General features: G+C 58.5%; 2 protein-coding genes across 3 annotated transcripts; one reads left to right on the top strand and one right to left on the bottom strand.

Moving 5' to 3' along the window:
• Positions 1-492: 492 nt before the first annotated feature.
• On the top strand, positions 493-2759 carry TMEM160 (transmembrane protein 160). Its single transcript, XM_079119548.1, has 3 exons — positions 493-752; positions 1848-1940; positions 2413-2759. Exons 1-3 carry the CDS (start codon positions 545-547, stop codon positions 2676-2678), a joined length of 567 nt encoding a protein of 188 aa, XP_078975674.1. The 5' UTR covers positions 493-544; the 3' UTR covers positions 2679-2759.
• Positions 2760-2896: 137 nt separating this feature from the next.
• Positions 2897-18889, bottom strand: NPAS1 (neuronal PAS domain protein 1). Of its 2 annotated transcripts, none has more exons than XM_079119546.1 (12): positions 18748-18889; positions 17558-17722; positions 16888-17123; positions 10568-10641; positions 10223-10312; positions 8330-8501; positions 6944-7059; positions 6465-6625; positions 5893-5999; positions 5313-5460; positions 4124-4218; positions 2897-3406 (listed from the first exon to the last, which is right to left on the bottom strand). In XM_079119546.1, exons 2-12 carry the CDS (start codon positions 17677-17679, stop codon positions 2943-2945), a joined length of 1785 nt encoding a protein of 594 aa, XP_078975672.1. In that variant the 5' UTR covers positions 17680-17722; positions 18748-18889; the 3' UTR covers positions 2897-2942. The 2 variants fall into 2 exon arrangements, with proteins under 2 accessions (XP_078975672.1, XP_078975673.1); XM_079119547.1 differs by having other exon boundaries at positions 6465-6622.

Raw genomic sequence — 18889 nt, 5'->3', positions numbered from 1 at the left:
AAATATTCCAATGTCATAATTCAAGGTTCACAGTAAAATTATCTGAAAAAAATTAATTTGTCAAACAGCATCTTATTTTACATCTACGCAGAAAGAAAGACTTGAGAGGAATACAAAATAGTAGTAGTAATCAGTAGTAATCGCTCATTGGTCGGCTTACTGATGAGTTTTACTCTCTCCTCTGGACTCCCCGAGGTTTTGCAAAGATTCTACATTAAGCTCCCAGAATTTTGTTTTTTTGAAATTAATTTTAAAACTACAAGTCCCAGCAGACACCGCGCCGCCGACTCCTGAAGAGAGACCCTTCCCCGACGCAATGATCGCTGGGACTCGTAGTCGAGTGGTAAAAGCAAGGTGGGACGCACACTACCGGCATAGATAACAGAGGAGGGAATCATCATAACTTTGACCAATGGACAATGATTACCAGATCTGAGTGGCGGGCGACAACCTAATGGGAGGGCCGCCGCTCCTGAGTGACGCGTCTTGCAGCCTACAGGCGGCCCTTGGGGCGGGGCGGCGCGCGGCAGCTGTAGGGCGAACCATGGGAGGCGGCTGGTGGTGGGCTCGGGTCGCCCGCTTGGCCCGACACCGCTTCCGGGGGGCGCTGCTGCCGCCTCAGCGGCCCCGGAGTGGGGGCGCCCGGGGGTCCTTCGCCCCGGGTCACGGCCCCCGCGCCGGGGCTTCGCCGCCCCCAGTGTCCGAACTGGACCGCGCGGACGCCTGGCTTCTCCGGAAGGCTCACGAGACAGGTCTGTGGTAGGCAGTGGGGTCAGCCCAGTTGGGAGATGGGGGTTCGTGTAGCTGGGCGGTGGGCGTATGTGTGTGGGCGACGAGGGTGCGTGCTGTTCCTGCTGGAAACAGGGCCCGGGCTCGGCAGGGAGAAGGGCTTCCGTGTGAGCTCCGAGAAACCCTTGTTGCGAGAGCGCAGGCTGTCCGCGTAGGGCAAGGACTAGCGGATAGGAGTGGGCTCGGGTTAACGGGGTGCAGCAGGGATTGGAAGCGGTGGCCCACTGCGGAGAGGCAGCTTGATAGAATTGCGCTTGCCGGGATGAAAAAGGTCTGCAGAGGCAGCTTAAGAGTGAGGGAGTTGTTTGCAAGAAGGGTCCTTACGAATTGCAGAGGCGACCACTCTGTATAAAGCGGGAGCGTGGCTCCCCGCAGAAGATGGGGAAGCTCCGGATTGGAGGAGGGCACAACCAATCGAAGAAAAGTTCTGGTCTGATTGGAGGGAGAGGTGATCTATGCTGCAGGGGGAGGGAGCTCAACTGGGGGTCGGGGGTGGCAGTTTGGAGGGGATGGGGCATCACATTGAGTGGATAGAGTGGGGTCTTGTAATGGAACCAGCCTGCCAGCACCACGCAAAAGTTTGAGTGGTGTGTGTGTGTAGGGGGGATGTGGCTGCGTTGAGGACGACCGTACCCTGTAGGAGAGGGGTGGCATTTGGAGGAAGGTGAAGAGGGAAGCTGGAGAAAGGCTTGGGTGGGAGAACCTTACTCCAGAGGTGTGAGGAAGAAGTGAGAGGGAAGGCCATGGAGATACACATGTGGGCAGGGAGGTGACCAAGACGACCTCTTGGTGTTTTCCTGTCTTCAGCTTGAGGCTCTTCACTCTGGGCTCTAAATTGTCCTCCAGGTTCTGCAGACTGTCTTGAATCTCTGGTGCTGCAGAATTTGGGGGAGAGGGGCTCAGTGATGGGGTGAGAGCATTGGGGCGATGTGGTTTGGTGGGGGGCTTCCTGAAAAAGGTGAGGATCTGGGGCAGCTTGGCTGTGTGGCTGGATGGGATGGGGGAGGCAGGGTTGGGCTGACACCGGGACACTGAGCTCGCGTCTCCCCTCCCTCCAGCCTTCCTCTCCTGGTTCCGCAATGGCCTCCTGGCATCTGGCATTGGGGTCATCTCCTTCATGCAGAGTGACATGGGTCGGGAAGCAGCCTATGGTGAGTGTAGATCCTTACTCTTGCCCTCAAGAGAGTGTGGGAGCCTCCCCCCCAAATTAAAATGTTGACCCTCTCACTGTTCCCCTAACACACTGGTGAGTGTGGGCTTCCTACCCACCCACCCCTACTCATGGATACAGGTCCCTCGTGTGGTGGCCAAGGGCATAGCTGTGGGGCGTCCTCTCCCAATCTGATTTCCCAAAGATGAGGGACCTTTGTCCAGCCCTCCTGCAAGACCCTGCCTTTGCCCCTCCAACTTCTTTGCTCCCACACCAGCCCCCACTATCCTGGACCCCTCCTCTAAACATGGACACCCCGATTCCTCTTTATGCTGTCACCTTGTACTACCCCAGAACCCGCGAACCCAGCCTCAGTCCCCTGACCTCCCCAACCCCCTCACCCCTCACCAGGACAGCACCAGCCTGGTGACCCCAGCCCTGCCCTCCATTGACCATGGTCTTGTCTTCCACAGGCTTCTTCCTGCTGGGCGGCCTGTGTGTAGTGTGGGGCGGCGCCTCCTATGCCGTGGGCCTGGCCGCGCTGCGGGGACCCATGCAGCTATCTCTGGGGGGCGCCGCGGCAGGCGTGGGGGCCGTGCTGGCTGTGAGCCTGCTCTGGGCTTGTGCCGTCGGCCTCTACATGGGCCAGCTAGAGCTCGATGTGGAACTCGTACCCGAGGACGATGGGGCGGCCAGCGCAGAAGGCCCAGATGAAGCAGGCCGGCCACCGCCCGAGTAAACGGCCGTGCGGACTGGCTGGGCGCTGGACGGCCCAGGCCCGAGGACTGGGACATTAAAACCTGACCCTCCCCTCGCTCCAGATTCCGAGTGGTGGTTCCTGTTGCTTGGGGAAGGCTGGGCCTGGAGGAGGTGGGGCCGTGGGGAGAAGCCGATCACCCAGGAGACGACGGGATGGAGACGCAGCGCGCCTGCGGTGTTTAATTCTTGGGAGGGCTGACAGCGGGGCCCCGCCGCCCTCCCCAGGTCCAGCGCCCCGCAGTCCTCAGTCCCCCTTCCGCGGCACCCTGGTGCCCGGGGGCCCGGGGTAGGGCAGGCCCAGGCTTGGGTAGAAGGCCTCGGGGAGCGCGGGGCCCGGGCCCAGCCGCGGCAGGTGCGGGTACACGAGGCCCAGCTCGGCGGGGCCGTAGCGGATGGCGCCAGGCGCGCACAGGCTCCGCACCACGGGCGGCAGGAAGCCCGCGTGGAGCAGGGAGGCTGGGGGGTCCCCTGGCGGCGCCAGGCCCCACGGCCGCACTGGGTCCTGCTTCAGCGCCCCCGCCCGGATGACAGAAGTGAACTCCCGTCGCGGCAGGGCCGGCTGGTCGGAGGGCTCCTCGTCCCCACTGTCCTCGGGCCCTTGCCTTTCCCTGGGAGCCGGTTCCACCTTGATGCGTTTGCCGCGGGTCTTCGGGGCCTCGTCCTTGGCGGCGGGGATGGCCTGCTTCCTCTCCACTGGGGGCTCCCGCTCTGGAAGAGGCAGATTCTGAAGCGCTGTCCCCCCAGCCCTGCCTTCCCACTCTGCTCATGGGCTAGACCTGCGTTCTCAGCTAGGGAACACCTGGTGACTAGAGGCACTTTGGGTTGTCACACTGGAAGGAGGGTGCCACTGGCGTGTAGTGGGCAGAGGCCAGAAGTGCTGCTAACCATCCTCCAGCGCAAAGGACCATCCAGCCCTAAAGTGGGGGTAGGCTGAGGTTGAGAAGTCCCAGTCTAGATCTGTGCTGATCTGTAGAACTTTCCAGGACACAGCGTTCCACAGTACTGAAAATGTTTTATATCTGCACTGTCCCGTGAGGCAGTCCCTGGCTACATGTGACTGACTGAGCACTGGAAATGTGGCAAATATGATCAGGATGTGGATTTCTTTTCTTTCTTTCTTCCTTTCTTTTTTTTTCTTTCTTTTTTTTTTTTTTTCTTTTTTTTTTTTTTTGTAGCAGGGATTGAACACATCCCCAGCCCTTTTTATGACAGGGTCTCACTGAGTTGCTTAGGGCCTAAGTTGCTGAGGCTGGCTTCAAACTTGGGATCCTCCTGCCAGTTTGCAGGGATTACAGGCTTGTGCCATGTTGCCCAGCATGAACTTTTAATTTTAATGTAAATGGCCACATGTGGCTTCCAGATTGGACACTTCAGGTCTCAGCAGTCCCTTGGGGCTTCCCAGGGGCCCAGGTGAATGGGGCTTACCTGTGTGCTCTGGCCTTGGGCTGGATGTGTCTTCACAGGGCACACTGGCTGGAAGCTGGAAGGCATCCAGAGGTGTCTGGCTACCCTCAGCTTGGCTGGGGAGAAGAGAATGGAATTGAGAGCCAGGAGTCCCAGGCTGCTTGGCTTCCGGCAAGGGAAGGTGCCCTCCTGCCCCACACCACCTGCAGCAGTAAATGAAGCCCCCCTGCACTGTGACTGTAGGAGACCCCACCAGGGAATATGGAGCCTCCGCCCTGAAATACGTAGAGGACTCTTCTCCAGACCCCCACAATCCAAGTTGGTTTCTAGCGCTGCCTGGCTGGCTGTCTCCTGAGTCCAGACCCATACAGCCACTGGCCACCTGGACATTACCATCTGGGTGTGTCCCGGGCACCCCGTGCTCCTCTGAGGTCAGTATCTTCCTTCCAGACTGGCTACTTCTCTCCAGAGCCCAAGTCTAAGCAGAGGACAGCCTTCTCCTTCCCCCAGCCTTAGAGTCTGGCATTTTCCAGACCCGCCCCAGCCTCCTTCCTGGGTCCCCAGGACTCATTTTGTTTCTCAGACCCTCAGTAGCAAAAGGGTTTTTCCCAAAATGCAGATCTGACTTTGGCCCTTTCATACCTAGAGCCTTCTGTGGCTCCCCAGTGCCCCTATGAAAGGCCTCACCATCATTCTGAGGCTTTTTAAAAATATTTGTGTGGCTGTAGGTGGACACAATATCTAGTTTTTCATTTTTTTAGTGTGCTGAGGGTGGAACCCAGTGCCTCACGTATGAGGAGGCAGGGCTCTACCCCGAGCCCAGGGCCAGCCCCAGTTCTCAGCCTTTCCTCTCATGGCTTCATGCTCTAGCCCAAGCACATGTCACCTCCTGCTGCCGAGCCTGTGTCTGTGCTGTGCCCCCAGCTGGCCATGCCTTTCCCTCCTGTCTTTCCATGAGTTGGTCTACTCTGTGGCCCTCCCTGATAAGAACCTACCATGGCTCCCCAGTGCCCAGGGTCAATCTCAGATCCTCAGTCTGAGCCAGAAGTCATCTGAACCTGTCCCTGTCCCCCTCAGCTGCTATCCCCTCCTTCCCCTGACTCTCTTCTGCCTCCTGCCAGGACCCCTCCGGGCCTTCCCTCTCACTGCCTCCTTTCCCCCTGCATGTTTCTAGACCCCTCAGGGCTTGTCCTGTCCCAGAGGCTCTCACCTGAGCACATGGCTGACCCAGAGCACGTGATGCTCCCCAGGGCTCTTCCCGCTGCCAGCCACAGTGGCCACAGACTGCAGCCACACAAAGCCCCCAGCACGCTGCAGCCAACGGTAGTAACCGGTCATCACCTGACCCTTGTCCAGCACTGGGCCCAGCCCAGAGGTCGGGAGAGATCAAGGGACAGGGCAGGGTGGGGATGGGGGCGAGGGGGTCAAAAAACAGTGGACGGGAGCGGGGGCAGAGAGGGAGAGAAAGACCAGAGAGAGAGGGACAGGAAGGTAGGCCGAGTGAGAGACACGGGACACACCAAGGGTGACAGGCAGGGACAAGTGGGAGGCAGAGAGGGAGACAGCCAGTCAGAGACCCCACAGCCCCTCGAGTTCCTCCCCCCGACTTCTGAGTTGCTCAGTCTCCTCCATGCTCTCTTCCTGTGCCAAACTGAGCCCTTGGCACTGCAGGTGCAGTAGGAGGCACCATGGTCAGCCCTGAAGAAGGACTTCCCGGGAACAGGGCAGTGAGGGTACCCAGGTCTGTGTAGTGTTAGGCAGGGGAGGAGGGTATCTGAGGTGGGTCTCACGGTCCAGGTGGCTTTGGCGGATCCTGGTTGCATCCTGTCCATGGACAAACTGGTAGCAGCTGCGGCCCACAAGCTCTGAGGGCCCCAGGTCCATATGGTCGCTGACTCTGGGATGACAGAAAAGGGGAGGAGTCCAAAACCATGGTGTGGGGAAAACAGGCAGAGTTGGCTCCAGAGTGACCCAGGGTCCAGGCCCTTGCCCTGAGGACTCTGGGCCTCTGTTTAGCTGTGAAATGGGCTAATAATAGTGTCCTTGGTAGGGTGGCTGCGAGCATGTGGCAGAGCCCCCGGGCTTTGATGATGCTCTCCGCATGGGGACCGGTTCATCTTACTCTGCCCCACCGCCTGGGCTCCGCGGACCCCGCCCCCTCCAGCCCCAAAGGCCCCACCCGGGCCGAGGTGAGGCGGGGCCTGCCTCCCTTCACCTTGTCCCGCTGCCCCTCCGCTGCTCTTCCTCCTCCCATGGTTCCCCGACCACCCAGTCCGCAGACCCAGCGCTCCCTGTGCCTTCCCACGAACCTCAGGTCTCCTGCGCGCCACCATCCACCCGCCTTAGTCCCCGACCCGGGTACCTGCTCTCACAAGCAAGGATGGTGAGGCCCAGGCTGAGACGGAAGACGATCATGTGTCCGTGAAGAGGCAGCTCAGCCAGTGGGGCTGGAGGCAAGGTGTGACCCAGAGCCACAAGGCCCAGCGCACGGGCCCGCAGGCGCCCTGTCACGTGGATGACCTGCTGGTGGTGGGGGTAGTTGGGGACAGGCGAAGCAGCACCAGTGGACAGTGGGCGTGGTCGGGGCGGGGCGAGGCCAGTGGCTGGAAGACCATAACCGAGCCATCCCGCCAGGTTCCACCTGTCACCCAGAGACCCTGGGGCACGGGGTAAGTGAGGGACTCCCAGATATGGTTCCCTAAACTATCTGTAGCCAGAGAAGCCACCAGTCGGTGTCCCTGGGTCAGCCCCAGACCGAGGACAGCTGGTAGGAATGCAGGAGCTCTGCCCCTGACCACAGGATGCGCCGACAGAGGCTGGGGCCAGACAGCCCACACCCACCTTGTACCCGGAGGCCTTGACGTGCAGCCCCCTCTTGGTGAGGGTGGATTTCATGCGGATGAAGAAGGAGCGCTCCTGCACCCGGGGAGAAGCAGGCACCTCTGCGGGGCTGGTCTCTGGGGCGGACAGAGGGGGCGGTTATGGGGTCCTGAAGAGGCAACACAGCCCCACCCCCCGCAGAGCCAAGGAGACATGGGACACTGATAGGGTCAGGCTGCATCCACTCCCAGACAACACCTAATCATGCAGGCTCGCTGTGCCAGGAAGGTCCTTCAAAGCTCCAGCCAGACCGTCCCTCTCCTGCTCCGGTCCACCAGAGCTCCCTAGGATCTGTAGAAGAGAGCCACCTCTCCAGCCTCTTTTTCCAGGTCTCAGCTCTGACATCTGCTCCAGGAAGCCCTCTCTGACCCTCTAGGCTGGGCCAGATGTTCTTTCTGGGGTCCCCATCTGGGCTCTGTCCAGTTTCAACTGTCACTGTCTGGGACCAGGTCAGTCTCCCCCACTGGACTGTGAACTCCAAGGGGGCAGAAATGTCACTACTGTGTCCCCAGCATAGGGCCTGGCACAGAGCAGGGGCGTGGGGTGGGGAATAGCAATAAATAAAACTCACAAATCCAGATTATCCTGTAAGCCCCTATATGGTCTTATAAAAATGCTCACAAAGTACCCTGTGCCTCAAGTTCAGGTACACACACTCTCACCCCCCAGCAGCCTCCTGTGTTACAGACATCCCACCAAGCTGGCAACCCCTGCTGAGGTACCAGGTGGTTTTGGTCTTAAGCAAACCCAATGTAGGAAAATCCTATTTACGGGAGAGTTAGCCGCATAGGTCCCCAACATTTCAGAGCTAAAAGTAGCTTTCAGTCTCTAATCTCCAACACTTTCTCTCTGCACCACAAGAGTGGAAATTTCCACTGGAGGGAAGATAGACAAGCCTGGGCTGGAGTCCAATTCAATCACTTATAGCTGTGTGACCCGGGGCAATTAACTTAACCTCTCTGTGCTGTGTCTTCGTTTTCTGCTGTGTAATATGGGGATAATAGTTCCTGCTTTGTGGTTAGAATTCAATGCAATTATGTACTTAATGGCACAGCACAATAAATGTCCCCTATGCGTGCCTGCCGGCCGTATTATTTCCCGAAGTCACTCCCACCTTCATTCAGCAGGCAGAGGGGTCTTTCTGAAGCTCAATCTTGGGGACCCTGGCCATTCTAGGGAGCTTAGGCCATTTTAGCGAGCGGAGTTCCACCGCCTGAATTCGGGCTCTGATCCGTTTTACAAAGACTTGGTTTGCGCAGTTCTACGGAGGGTGCCTTTGGTTTAAAGGAGGCCTAGCAGAACACAGGTTCACCCAGGCTTCATTCTTTTGGGGATCCTTGGAATTACCGATCTCCGGGGCATCCGCCAGCGAGGATGAAGATGAGGAGGAGGAAGAGGACGAGACGGAAGGCGGGGTGGGGGGCCCCGGGATCGGGGCCCGCAGACCCAGCTGCTCCAGCACCTCGGAGTGGTCCCCCGGGTGGATGTAGTCGAAGACGCTGCTGCCAGTCAGCTCCACCTGCCGGCCGCCGCGGGGAGTACAGGGGCGCGTGAGGTGCGCGCGCAGTCACTCGCCCGCACGGGTTCCTCCTGGGCGCACTCGCCCGCGCTCAAGTGCGCCCCATGCCAATCTTGGACTTTTTAGCAGAAACAATTTTCACCTGATTTTAAAGGCGACCGCAGAAGGCTCTTCCCGCGCCCTCCCAGCGGATAATCGTACCCAGTGATTATTAAAGTTTTCCTACCCCTGATTCCTCTAGAAAGGGGCCCAGGGATAGGACTGGGGTGTCACGGCCTCGGTTCTTCTCACTCCTGTTCACTCCCACCCCGTACAACAAACGGTTGTGTTCCCAGAGGAAGCACAGGGAGCCCCGCTGACCTCGGTCCAGACCCCGTCTTCTCTCCACCGCATTCCTGCCCGGAGTCCTCAGTAATCTTCTGGCCTATGTCCCCGCTCACCCCCTCCCCATTACTGTTTGACCACAGCTCTCCGTTGATCATAAGGCTCCCATGGCTTCCACTGACCCTCTGCCTGGGGTCACAGGTCTCCCAGTAGCCCTCATTCCTCTAGACTCCTCCTCCTCATTGACCTTGACCCTATTTTTTTTTTTTTTTTTTTTTAACACCGGGGATTGAACCCAACCCAGGGGCACTTAACCACTGAGTCACATCCCCAGCCCTTTTATTCTTTTACTTTGAGACAGGGTCTCGCTGAGTTGCTTAGGGCCTCACTAAGTTGCTAAGGCTGGCTTTGAACTGGTGATCCTCCTGCCTCAGCCTCCAGAGTCGCTGGGATTACAGGCATGCACTACACCTGGCTTGACCCCTTTTTTTTAAAGCCTGTCTTCCACTCTTCCTGTGTGCCCCTTTCCTCTCGTTCAAATTCCTTTCTCTTCCCCCTCCAGGAATCTCTAACAAGCTAATGACCAACTGTGCACAAAAACCAAATTGCCAATGAAATGAAGTTCCCCAATTTCCCATTTGCCAAACTATTTGTTAAAATGATAAAAGTTGATAGCAATTAGTATTGAATGGATTCGCTAGGCCTAGAAGCTGCAAGAGGCCAGGCTCCCGGGACAGGGGGCTTTCGATTCTCCCTGCCCTCCTTTTATTTTGCAGGAGCTGGGGCAGAAACAGCAGGTTGAGTTAAAGACATAATGAGAGCCAGTCAACTGAAACAGCACACAAGTCAGGCGAGGTGGCATTCACCTGTAATCCTAGCAAATCAAGAGGCTGAGGCAGAAGGATTGGAAGTCCCAGACCAGCCTCAGCAACCGAGGGAGTTCCTGTCTAAAAACGAAGAGGGCTGGGAATGTAGCTTAGTGGTAAAGCATCCCAGGGTTCAATCCCCAGCTTTGGCGGTGGGGAAACACACCTCTCCCAAAGCTGGGGAGCCTCAAACTCTTCCAAAGGGAATTACTCTACCAACTGAGCTATATCCCCAGCCTCAGGAATTGTTATAAACTTCAAAATGGTTACGAAAAAACGTGCTGGCAAACACAGTGCATCTGGCCAAAGCTCATTTGCTTTCCTCAAATTGACCTGTTACTTTAATCACTCTCCCCCCTAACCCCCCCCCAAAATGAAGATGAGCAAGTGGGTGCCATGTGGGGTTCCAAGGGCACACTTTGGGGACCATGGATTCAATCCATTTCTTTCATGCTGGCATGGTGAGGTCTGGAGAGACCAAAGCAATCACAGGTCGGGCAGTGGAGATGGTGGCCCACGGGCGGTCCTTACCTGTGAGAGGCCCAGATAAATGGAGACTGTTTCTGAGATGTAGAGGAATTTTCCTTCCTGGTTCAAGGCGAACACAAAGCCGTCCAGGGACTAGAGTCGGGAGAAACGGAGGCAGGAGTAGGGAGGATTTCCAGCCAGCAAGGGGAAGGGAGGTTCTGAAATCTGGGCCTCTGCCTGGGGTGCAGTGTTCTGGGGGTGGTGGGCTTCAGTGTCCCTCGAAAGGGGCAAGCAGAAGGGGAGCCAGAGCGTGGGGCTCCCCAGGGGATGATGCGGCAGAAGGGGTGCTGTTCCTGGAGGTGGCCACCAGGTGGCGGTGAGGAGCAACAGGCCAGGAAGGGACCTCACCTGCAAGATGTGTCCTCCCAGGTGCTGCTCGAAGACCTCGGAGACCAGCGCCGCGGGGCCCCGGCGGCCTGAGGCTGGGGCGGAGGGAAGGATGCGGCCAGGGCCTGTTGGTCTGGCTGACCCTGGCCTGGACAGGCCCCAGGGAGCCAGGCTACAAGTCTGCCACGATGATGCCCAGGCCAGCATCACCTTGGTACTTGGGGGGGCCCAGGGTCTGTGGGCCTGTGGGTAAGGGATCTGAGGGGGAGCAGGGGCAGAGTCACAAACACAGTGACTGCGACAGATGGGGGTGCAGGTAGGGATTGTTTATTGCCCCACTCATCAACTCCCCCAAAGCTCACTGAATACCTGCTGCTACAGGTCCTGTAGGGGGCAGTGCTGGGGACACAGAGGTGACCAGGACAACCCAGCCTGCCCTCACTGAGTTCCCAGGCCAGGTGCAGACAAACACAAGCAAGAAACAAGCACAGAAGTATCATTCGTGGCCAGTGTCATGAAGAACAGAATATGTGGGGTGACAGAATGGCGGGAAGAAGGGACAGCTGAGCAGGGGGCTGGGAGGTGAGGAGGCAGGTGGGAGACCCAGGGGGGCATACGAAGAAACAAAGAGATGGGGGATTACAACACAATGAAGGACAACCCAATTCAAAAATGGGCAAAAGATTTGAATGGACCTGACTTCAGAGAAGATATATAGATAGTTAACTAGCTCATGGAAAGACGTTCCTCATCATTGCTCCTCAGGGAAATGCAAATCAAAACCACAATGACAAACAGCTGGGCACGGTGGCCCAGGCCTGTAATCCCAGCAACTCAGGAGGCTGAGGCAGGAAGACTGCAAGCTTGAGGCCAGCCTCAGCAACTTAAGGAGACCCTGTCTCAAAATAAAGAATTAAAAGGGCTAAGGATGTGCTTGCGGAGTACCCCTGGGTTCAATCCCCAGTACCAAACAAATGAACAAAACCCTACATGGACACACCACTTCACAACCACTGGGATGGCCAGAGTTAAAACAAAAACAAAACCCCTCAAAACAGAGGGGAAACAAACAAACAAACAAACAAACAAACCCCCAGAAAACAAGTGTTGGCGGCAAGGATGTGGAGAAATGGAATCTTCATGCGTTGCTGGTGGGGATGTGAAATAGCCCAGCTGCTGAGGACCGCAGTGTGGGGACCCTCAGGAAGAAAGCAGAAGCGAGGCGAGGCGGCAGTTCGGAACCAGAGGGGTCCAAGACAGGGAACGGACACAGCAACCGTGGGTCCACCCAGCCTCATCCACCTCATGCAAAGGTGGAAGCCACCCCGATGCCCCACGTCCGTTGACGGATGGATGCATACAATGGGGTGCATGCACACCGTGCAGTCTTATTCCACCATCAAGAGTGAAACCTGACAGACGACGTGACATGGCCGAACTTGAGCAGAACGTGCTAGCGGAAGAAGGCAGGTGCTGCGGAGACTGGAAGCGGGGCGGTGGCTGCAGCCCTGGGGGAGGGGGCGGGAACTGCCCGGTGGGGGCGGCGATTGTTTGGGGTGATGGAAATGGTTTGGAATCAGGTGACGGCTGCATGACATCCGGATGACTTCACTAACTGCCACTGATCTGTTCACTTCAAAACGGCTAGTTTTGTTTTTACCTCATTAAACTTTTTTTTTTTTTTTTTTTTTTTTTTTTTTAACAAAAATAAGACAAGGGCAGATACATGTATACAGAGAAATTCCAACAGAGATAGAAGGAGGCAGGGAGAAAGAGCTGGAGAGACAGAGGGAAGAGACTGAGAGAGAGAAAGTGGAGAGAGCCAGCAAAGGGGCCCAGGCTTCCGCCCCTCCTCTCTTAGGCGGCCGCTGGGGCCCCATTCCTTGTGCTGGAGGTTGGCAGGGATAAGGGGGTCCTGGACACTGTGCCCACCCAGACCCCCTGGGTGACCCTGACCCTGAAGAGGAGGACCTTCCCCAAGGGAGAGGCAGGCACTCTGGGGAGGGCCCAGTATCCTCGAGGGTCCCCAAGCGCCTGCTTCCTGTGGGGCCAAGGGCCCAGGGCTGATGTCAAAGCCCAGTGCCACCGTCCCTGGCCAGCCCCTCCTCCTCTCTGGGCCTCGGCTCCCTCCTCCGTCAAGTGGGTTTGCGGGCGCAGGGCCGCACGGTCAGGCGGACAGAAGTGCCGCGAGACCCGGCCCAGGGCGGATGGCGCGATCACTGTTGTTGCTGCCAGGCCATCAAAGCACCGGGCCGTGACCACCCGCGAGGTCGCCTAGCCCCGTGCGCCCCTCCAGGGCACCCGCCTCCTCCAGGCTGCTCCTCCCCGCCTCCTCCCGCCCGGAGCTCCAGGAACAATAACTGGAGGGGGTGGGGGACCCCTCCCCCGAGATGCAGCTCCAACCATCCTGGTGACAGGCGGGAACAATGCGGCCTGCTAATTGTCGCAATTTTCCCCTGTCATTTTTGCTAATTCCTTCATTTTCCCTCTCTCAGGATCAGCCCGGGTCAGACTGAGCTGCTGCAATTAACAGCGGGAACGCAGGCGGGTGGGGGCGGGCTCGGGACGCGTTCCCCAGCCCAGGCCCGGCCCCTGGGAGAGGGACCCCCAGCCGTCTGGGATCACTGGCCGGTGCTCACGATTATTCGCGCCACCCCCAGTCCCCATCTCGCCGACTCCTCCCTCAAACGCCCCATTTCTCGCCCCCCCCCCCCCCAATCCACCAATCCACCGGGCGGCTCTTGGCCACTCCCAGACCGGCCTCCCTTGGAGTCCAGAGCCCCAGCCTCACTCATCCACTCAACAAGTACTTGCACAGTTTCCTCCTCAGGGCTTGTCTCCAGTCACCATCAAGACGCACGGGACAGGGGAGCAGAAATGCGGGAGGAACCCAGGGGCAGGAAGGGGAGACCAAGGGCAGAAGGGAGACGGAAGCCGGGTCTCCAGTGTCTCCCTGCGCTGCTAACGTTCTGAGCCTCCACTGCCCTGAAGAGATGTGCTGCCTCTGGTGCTGGAGGGGAGGGCCTGGGACATCTTCATCCTGGGGAGTCTGAAGGGGGCCCCCAGCATCCAGATGCCTGCTCCCTGGGCAGCCTGAGGGCAGTGGGCGGAGGGAGGTATTCTGCAGGAGTCCTCAGGCCTCCAGCCCCATCCGAGCACTGGGTCTGGTTTAGGGTGGAACGGGTTTGCACGCACAAGGTCTCCAAGCACCCAGGCCTCGCGGGAGGTGCGCCAACACCCGAGTCCCGCCACCGTCCTTATTATTATTTTTTTGCACAGGGAGTGAGCCCAGGGGCACTCAACCACTGAGCCACATCCCCAGCCCTTTGCATTTTTTAAATTTTTGAGACAGGGCCTCACTAAGTTGCTGAGGCTGGCTTTGAACTTGGGGTCTTCTTGCCTCAACCTCCCTGAGTCGCTGAGATGACAGGCGTGTGCCACTGCGCCTGGCACTGCCATGATTTTTATGGCAAATAACATGGAGGCAGTGGACCCTTCCAGGTAGTCCCCTGGAGTCCACCTTGACCCCTCACTATCCCTCACATGCATGCACATCATCAGCATGTCCCATGGCCTGGACCTGAGGGCATTGTCCCCCTCTGACCAGCTCCCACCAAGGCCTCACCTTTCACCTGTGCCCTGTTTCCCTCTCTGGGCTCCTGGATTCCACCTTCATGGCTCCTGTCTCCCTGGGGTAAGGGTCATATCCTCCCCATGACCAGGAGGCCCTACACAACCACGACACAGCCCCACTGACCACCCTGTTCGTTCTCACCTCACTTGCTGCTCTCCAGGCCCCTAGGTCTCAAGGCTGTGGCCTGCTCCCTGAGAGCCAATCCCTGTCTGCCTCAGGGCCTCTGCACTTGCTGTGTCTCCAGGCCTGGACCACTATTCTGGCCTTTCTTGTAGCTTACTCCCTAACCTCCTGGGAGTCACTTCCTCAGAGTGGTGGTGCCTGACCTGCCATCTAAGACCCCACCTCACCTGGGTCCATAGTCACTCAACAACAATTTATTAAGCCCTCATGCAACCTGAGCATTATGTGAAAAAAGGGCCTCAGGGAAGAGATTCCTGATAAACAAGATAAGCACATCCCTGTGTGTCAGATGACAATAAGAGCCACCAAAGGAAGAAAGGAAGATGGGGCACTAGGGGGGGCACTGTGCAGAGTTAACAGGGATGGTCAGGGAAGGCCTTCCTGAAGAGCTGGCATACTGAGGGAAGGCGACTCGGGCGGAGGGCCCTGGGCAGTGACCTGCCTCTCTGAAGAAAGGTAAAGAGGCCAGAGCTGGAGGACAGAGTAAAAGATGCTGGGAGGAAATGAGAGCAGAGAGGAAGGAGGGGCAAGGGTCTTGTGGGTAGGGCTTAGAGGTCAGGGAGACAGGGAAGGTGGTCAGTGGGTGTTTGCTGAAAGAAGACAACATGAGGTGAAGTCCATCTTCTTCCCAGATGGAGGCCCGGGGTTAGATTTTAATATCCACTGGCCCATTTTACAGGTGACCAACTGAGGTCCTGAACAGCAGGTATCTACAAGGAGCTCTACCAGGCCGGATCCACCCTGTAGGCCACAGACAGGCCAAGGGCCGCGCCTGTGTTGCAATCCCAGCTGTGTGCCCCTGTGTGACCTGGGCCCACAGGAGGCCCCCTCCCATGCCTTCTGAGGGGACCTGCGGTTACCCCAATGCAGTGCCTGGCTTAGCATCTGGCAGGCAGTTGTATACAGCCACTCTTAAGATGGAGGACATGGGGGCCCTCCCCTTCAGAGGGGCCCCATCAGGCTCCGCTGTCTGGTTCAGCTAAGGTGTCCTCAGTTTCCCCATCTGAACCACAGAAGCAGGTGTTTAGCTCCTTGTTGGGGGACCCCTGGAGCTGCGGTGCCTGTCCTCCGATCTAATTCGGGGGCTTCTGAGTCCAGCAGTACTGCACACACTGGCCTGCCCCCAGCTGGTTCTGGCATATAGGTGGCATTGCTGAAGTAGGTGGCCTGTCACCCCATGCTGTCACCTCAGTGAACCCCGCCCCTGTGAGCCTTGGAATGCCCATCCAGGTAGTGGGGGGCTGGAGGCTGACTCTCTCAGCCGCCCCCCTTTTCCTCCCTGGAGCTCAGGGACAATAGACAAGATGTTTATCCCCCGCCGGCGCACATGTTGTTCGAGGTAATGACAGTAATCAGTGGCGCTAATGCCGCATTCTCTCAGCGCCAGTCAATTCGCCTAATTACCGCCTGGGAAGCCGGATTATTTAAATTTAAATGGTGATTTATTGCGAGCTTAATCAATGCTATTTTCTCTCCTCCCCCCTCCCCTGGGACCGGGGCAGGAGGGTAATTGGAGCCCCTGCAACCCCACCCTAAGGACACCCCTTCTCCTGCGTAGGGGACAGGGGTAGCCTGGTGTACCCCGTGCCTTTTGCCTACGACCTCAGATTAACACCATTCACTGTCTTGTAATAACAGTAAAGCAGAGATGCATAAAATAGAATGATAATGACAAGAACATAACCCTTCTATGTATCAATAATCAAGTCTGAGTAATAATAAAATTAGTTATACAGCTGTGTTTTACATAGTGTAGGTTTTTATAGATTCTAGATTATATCGTCGTATTTCTCTGTTGTGTCTTGGCCGGCCTCTCCAGGCGGGAACTTTGCCCTAGTTGGGTTAAAGGTGGCGGAGAGCTCAGCACAGTGCCCGTGGGCAGCGGACCTCAGTACCCTGAGCCCCAGAGCCGTGCAGACTAAGTGGCCGCCGGCCCACACTGTTCCTCAGCCTTCTAGGGGACGTTGGATGGTTAGTCCCATTTCATAAAAAAGGGCACAGTGAGATGAGGCCACCTGCCCAAGGTTACAGAGCTGGCACAGAGACCAAGGCAAGTCTCCCTGAAACTCCTCATCTTCCCCCCTTGACCGCGCTCTCCCTCACGCACCCGAAACCGGGATTTCAGGTTCCAGAGTCCTTGCATGCCCTCTGCGGCACCGCGGGCCTGGGTGAGGGATCTCCCATTCGTGCTGGGAGGCCCCAAGTGGGTTCTCTCTGGCTCATCATGCAGACATGGGGATTCTTTGGTGATAATAATGATTCACCTCCCCTAATAAAAATAATAGCTGATAGTAGCGATCCCTGGTGTTGCCATAGGACAAAATTTATCGCACCAACTTCTGTGCCCATTTCACAGATTAATAAACCAAGACTTGGAGGGCAGAAGCCACGTGATAGGGACATACAAACGGTCCAGCCGACTCCCCAGGAGCTGGACCAGGGCTGAATCTCCTGCAGCTCGGATCCCAGTTTCTTGGTCCCATCCAGTAGGAGAACCCCCGCGCCCCCGCGCATGCGCACTCACCGAGGCCGGCCGGCGGTCCCACCGCCCGCAGCCCCCAGGGCGGCGCCCCCAGCGCTGCGAAGCGGCGCAGGCGGAGGTAGGTGACGCTGAGACGCACGATGGACGCCTTGTCCAGCTGGCTGGAGATGGCGCCGGGCAACGGGAGTAGCTTGGCCAGCTCGAAGAACTCCAGGTTTTCCTTCCCGCGCCGCGAGCGCGCCGCGTTACGGGACTTCTCCTTGCGCTGAGCCTGCAAGCTGGGCGGGTGGCGCAGAGGAGGCGTCAGCTGGACTTCGGGGCACGGGGGAGAGGGACCTGGGGGGCGAGCCAGGCCTCCTGGGGCCCCGGGAACTAGAAGGACGTTGGGAGTGGACTCAACCCTCTGGAGATGGGGCAGACTTGAGTGCGAATTCTCTACCGTGGCCGGTGGTGGGGACAACCTGGGGTGTAAGATCTTCCTCTTTGAGGGAGGAGGAAGAAGGGAGGCGTTAAGAATATTGGGCATGAATTCCGGCCACAGAGACTAGAAACCGGTTCAATAAGTCACGCTGAGAATTCTAGCCCCAGGGGCGGGGCAGAAAGCTGGGTGTGAATTCTCTCTGGGTAAGCGAACCCAAGAGCGGGTGTGAATTCTCCCTGGGGCACCTCCCCGGGGGCGGGGCCATGACCAAAGGGGCGGGGCTTAGCTCACCAGGGTCCAGGCGGGGCCTTGACCATCAGCCCAGGCAGAAAGTCCCACGGGACGCTGGCGCCGCGGCCACCCCCGCATTTGACCTCGCTTCCGCCACCACTGCTAGGATAGGGGGCCGCCATCTCCGCCGGGGCTGGTTCAGGCAGGCTCAGGGACCCGCGTCTCCTGCAGCGGGAAGGAGTCCGAGGCGGCGCCCAATGCCCTGGGGAAAGCTTCTAGGGAAACTGAGGTCCATGCGGGGTCCCTGGAGCTGGTCTGGATGGTGCCTCAGTTTCCCCTCTTTAGAGGCCCGGGTATAGCAGCCGCAGCTCCTACCCTGCCCTGCCCCTGGCTGGCGCTCTGGGTGAGGACGTGCCCCGCCGCCGCCTCCCCCGCGCCGCCCGCCAGCGCGCCCGCCTCACGCCCGCGCCGGGCCGGCTCCCGCATACCAATGGGCGCACGCGGCGCGCATACGGATCGGACCGGCCCGCGCGCTGCGTGCCAAGCATGCCCAAGCCGGGCTGGGGGCGGGCGCCCTGCCGGGGTCCAGGCACGCCCGGCTCCAACCCCCTGGCCCTAGGTTCCGGGGGTCAGCCCTCCAAGGCCATCCCCAGCGTCTGCCTCCTCGGATCTGCGGTGTGCATATGTCCTAGGCTAGGCTAAGGAGGTAGGGGGACAGAGGCCAGGGGCCCCACCCTATGTCCTGCCCAGGGATCCCCCAGTCCCTCGGGTTGGCGCCACGTGTCTGGGCAGCCAAATTTCCGCAATTGCAACTTCCTCCCTGAAGACCCCAGCGTGTGAGAGCCAGCCTCCGACACGGCAACCACAGTCTCAGCCAGGGACACCCTCAGATGGACCTATAACTTGGGACCCAGGTGTCTTGGTATCCAGATCCTCCAGAACCAGATTTTCCTTCCAGAACTGGGCGTCCAGGGTGCACCTTTCCCGCAGGATCCAGGCCGCCCCAAAGCCTCCGCAGCCAGGTGCCCAGATGCCCTAGACCCTGGCGTCTAGATTCCCTGATCTCCTATTTCCTCAGGACACAAACAGCAGTGTACCCCTTCCCCAGCCTGGGTATACAGTCGTTCTGATACTCTAGCCCCCAGGACACCAGAGTTGTGGCCCCCATACTCCTCCAGGACCCAGGAGTCCCTCTTCCTTCCTGTCAAGCCTCCAGGCATCCCCTACTCAGAGGACACCAACCCGGTTACCTGGCCGCGGAGCAGACTCCAGGCGCGGCGTGAGGCCGGCCAGGCGGCGCAGAGGGACCACTCCATAGACCCTGGGGCGAGCTGGGCTCCGCGGGCTGTGGCGCCCCGTTCTTGGCGCCCACCTCGGCCTCGCAGACTTGGA

This window comes from Sciurus vulgaris (genome assembly GCF_902686455.1).
Source record: "Sciurus vulgaris genome assembly, chromosome: 17".
In the NCBI taxonomy this organism is placed as follows: domain Eukaryota; kingdom Metazoa; phylum Chordata; class Mammalia; order Rodentia; family Sciuridae; genus Sciurus; species Sciurus vulgaris.
The sequence above is the reverse complement of the archived record's forward strand: the minus strand, read 5'-3'. Positions and strand labels throughout refer to the sequence as shown.

Bases quoted from the DNA above. Each gene is read 5' to 3' on its own strand.
- NPAS1 (XM_079119546.1), bottom strand. From the start codon at position 17,679: ATGGCGGCCCCCTATCCTAGCAGTGGTGGCGGAAGCGAGGTCAAATGC. The intron at 17,124-17,557 runs GTGAGCTAAGCC...CCACCCGCCCAG, and splicing joins AAGGCCCCGCCTGGACCCTG to CTTGCAGGCTCAGCGCAAGG. The intron at 8,502-10,222 runs GTAAGGACCGCC...GGCGGCCGGCAG, and splicing joins TTTATCTGGGCCTCTCACAG to GTGGAGCTGACTGGCAGCAG.
- TMEM160 (XM_079119548.1), top strand. From the start codon at position 545: ATGGGAGGCGGCTGGTGGTGGGCTCGGGTCGCCCGCTTGGCCCGACAC. The intron at 753-1,847 runs GTCTGTGGTAGG...CCCTCCCTCCAG, and splicing joins CCGGAAGGCTCACGAGACAG to CCTTCCTCTCCTGGTTCCGC. The intron at 1,941-2,412 runs GTGAGTGTAGAT...TGTCTTCCACAG, and splicing joins GGGTCGGGAAGCAGCCTATG to GCTTCTTCCTGCTGGGCGGC.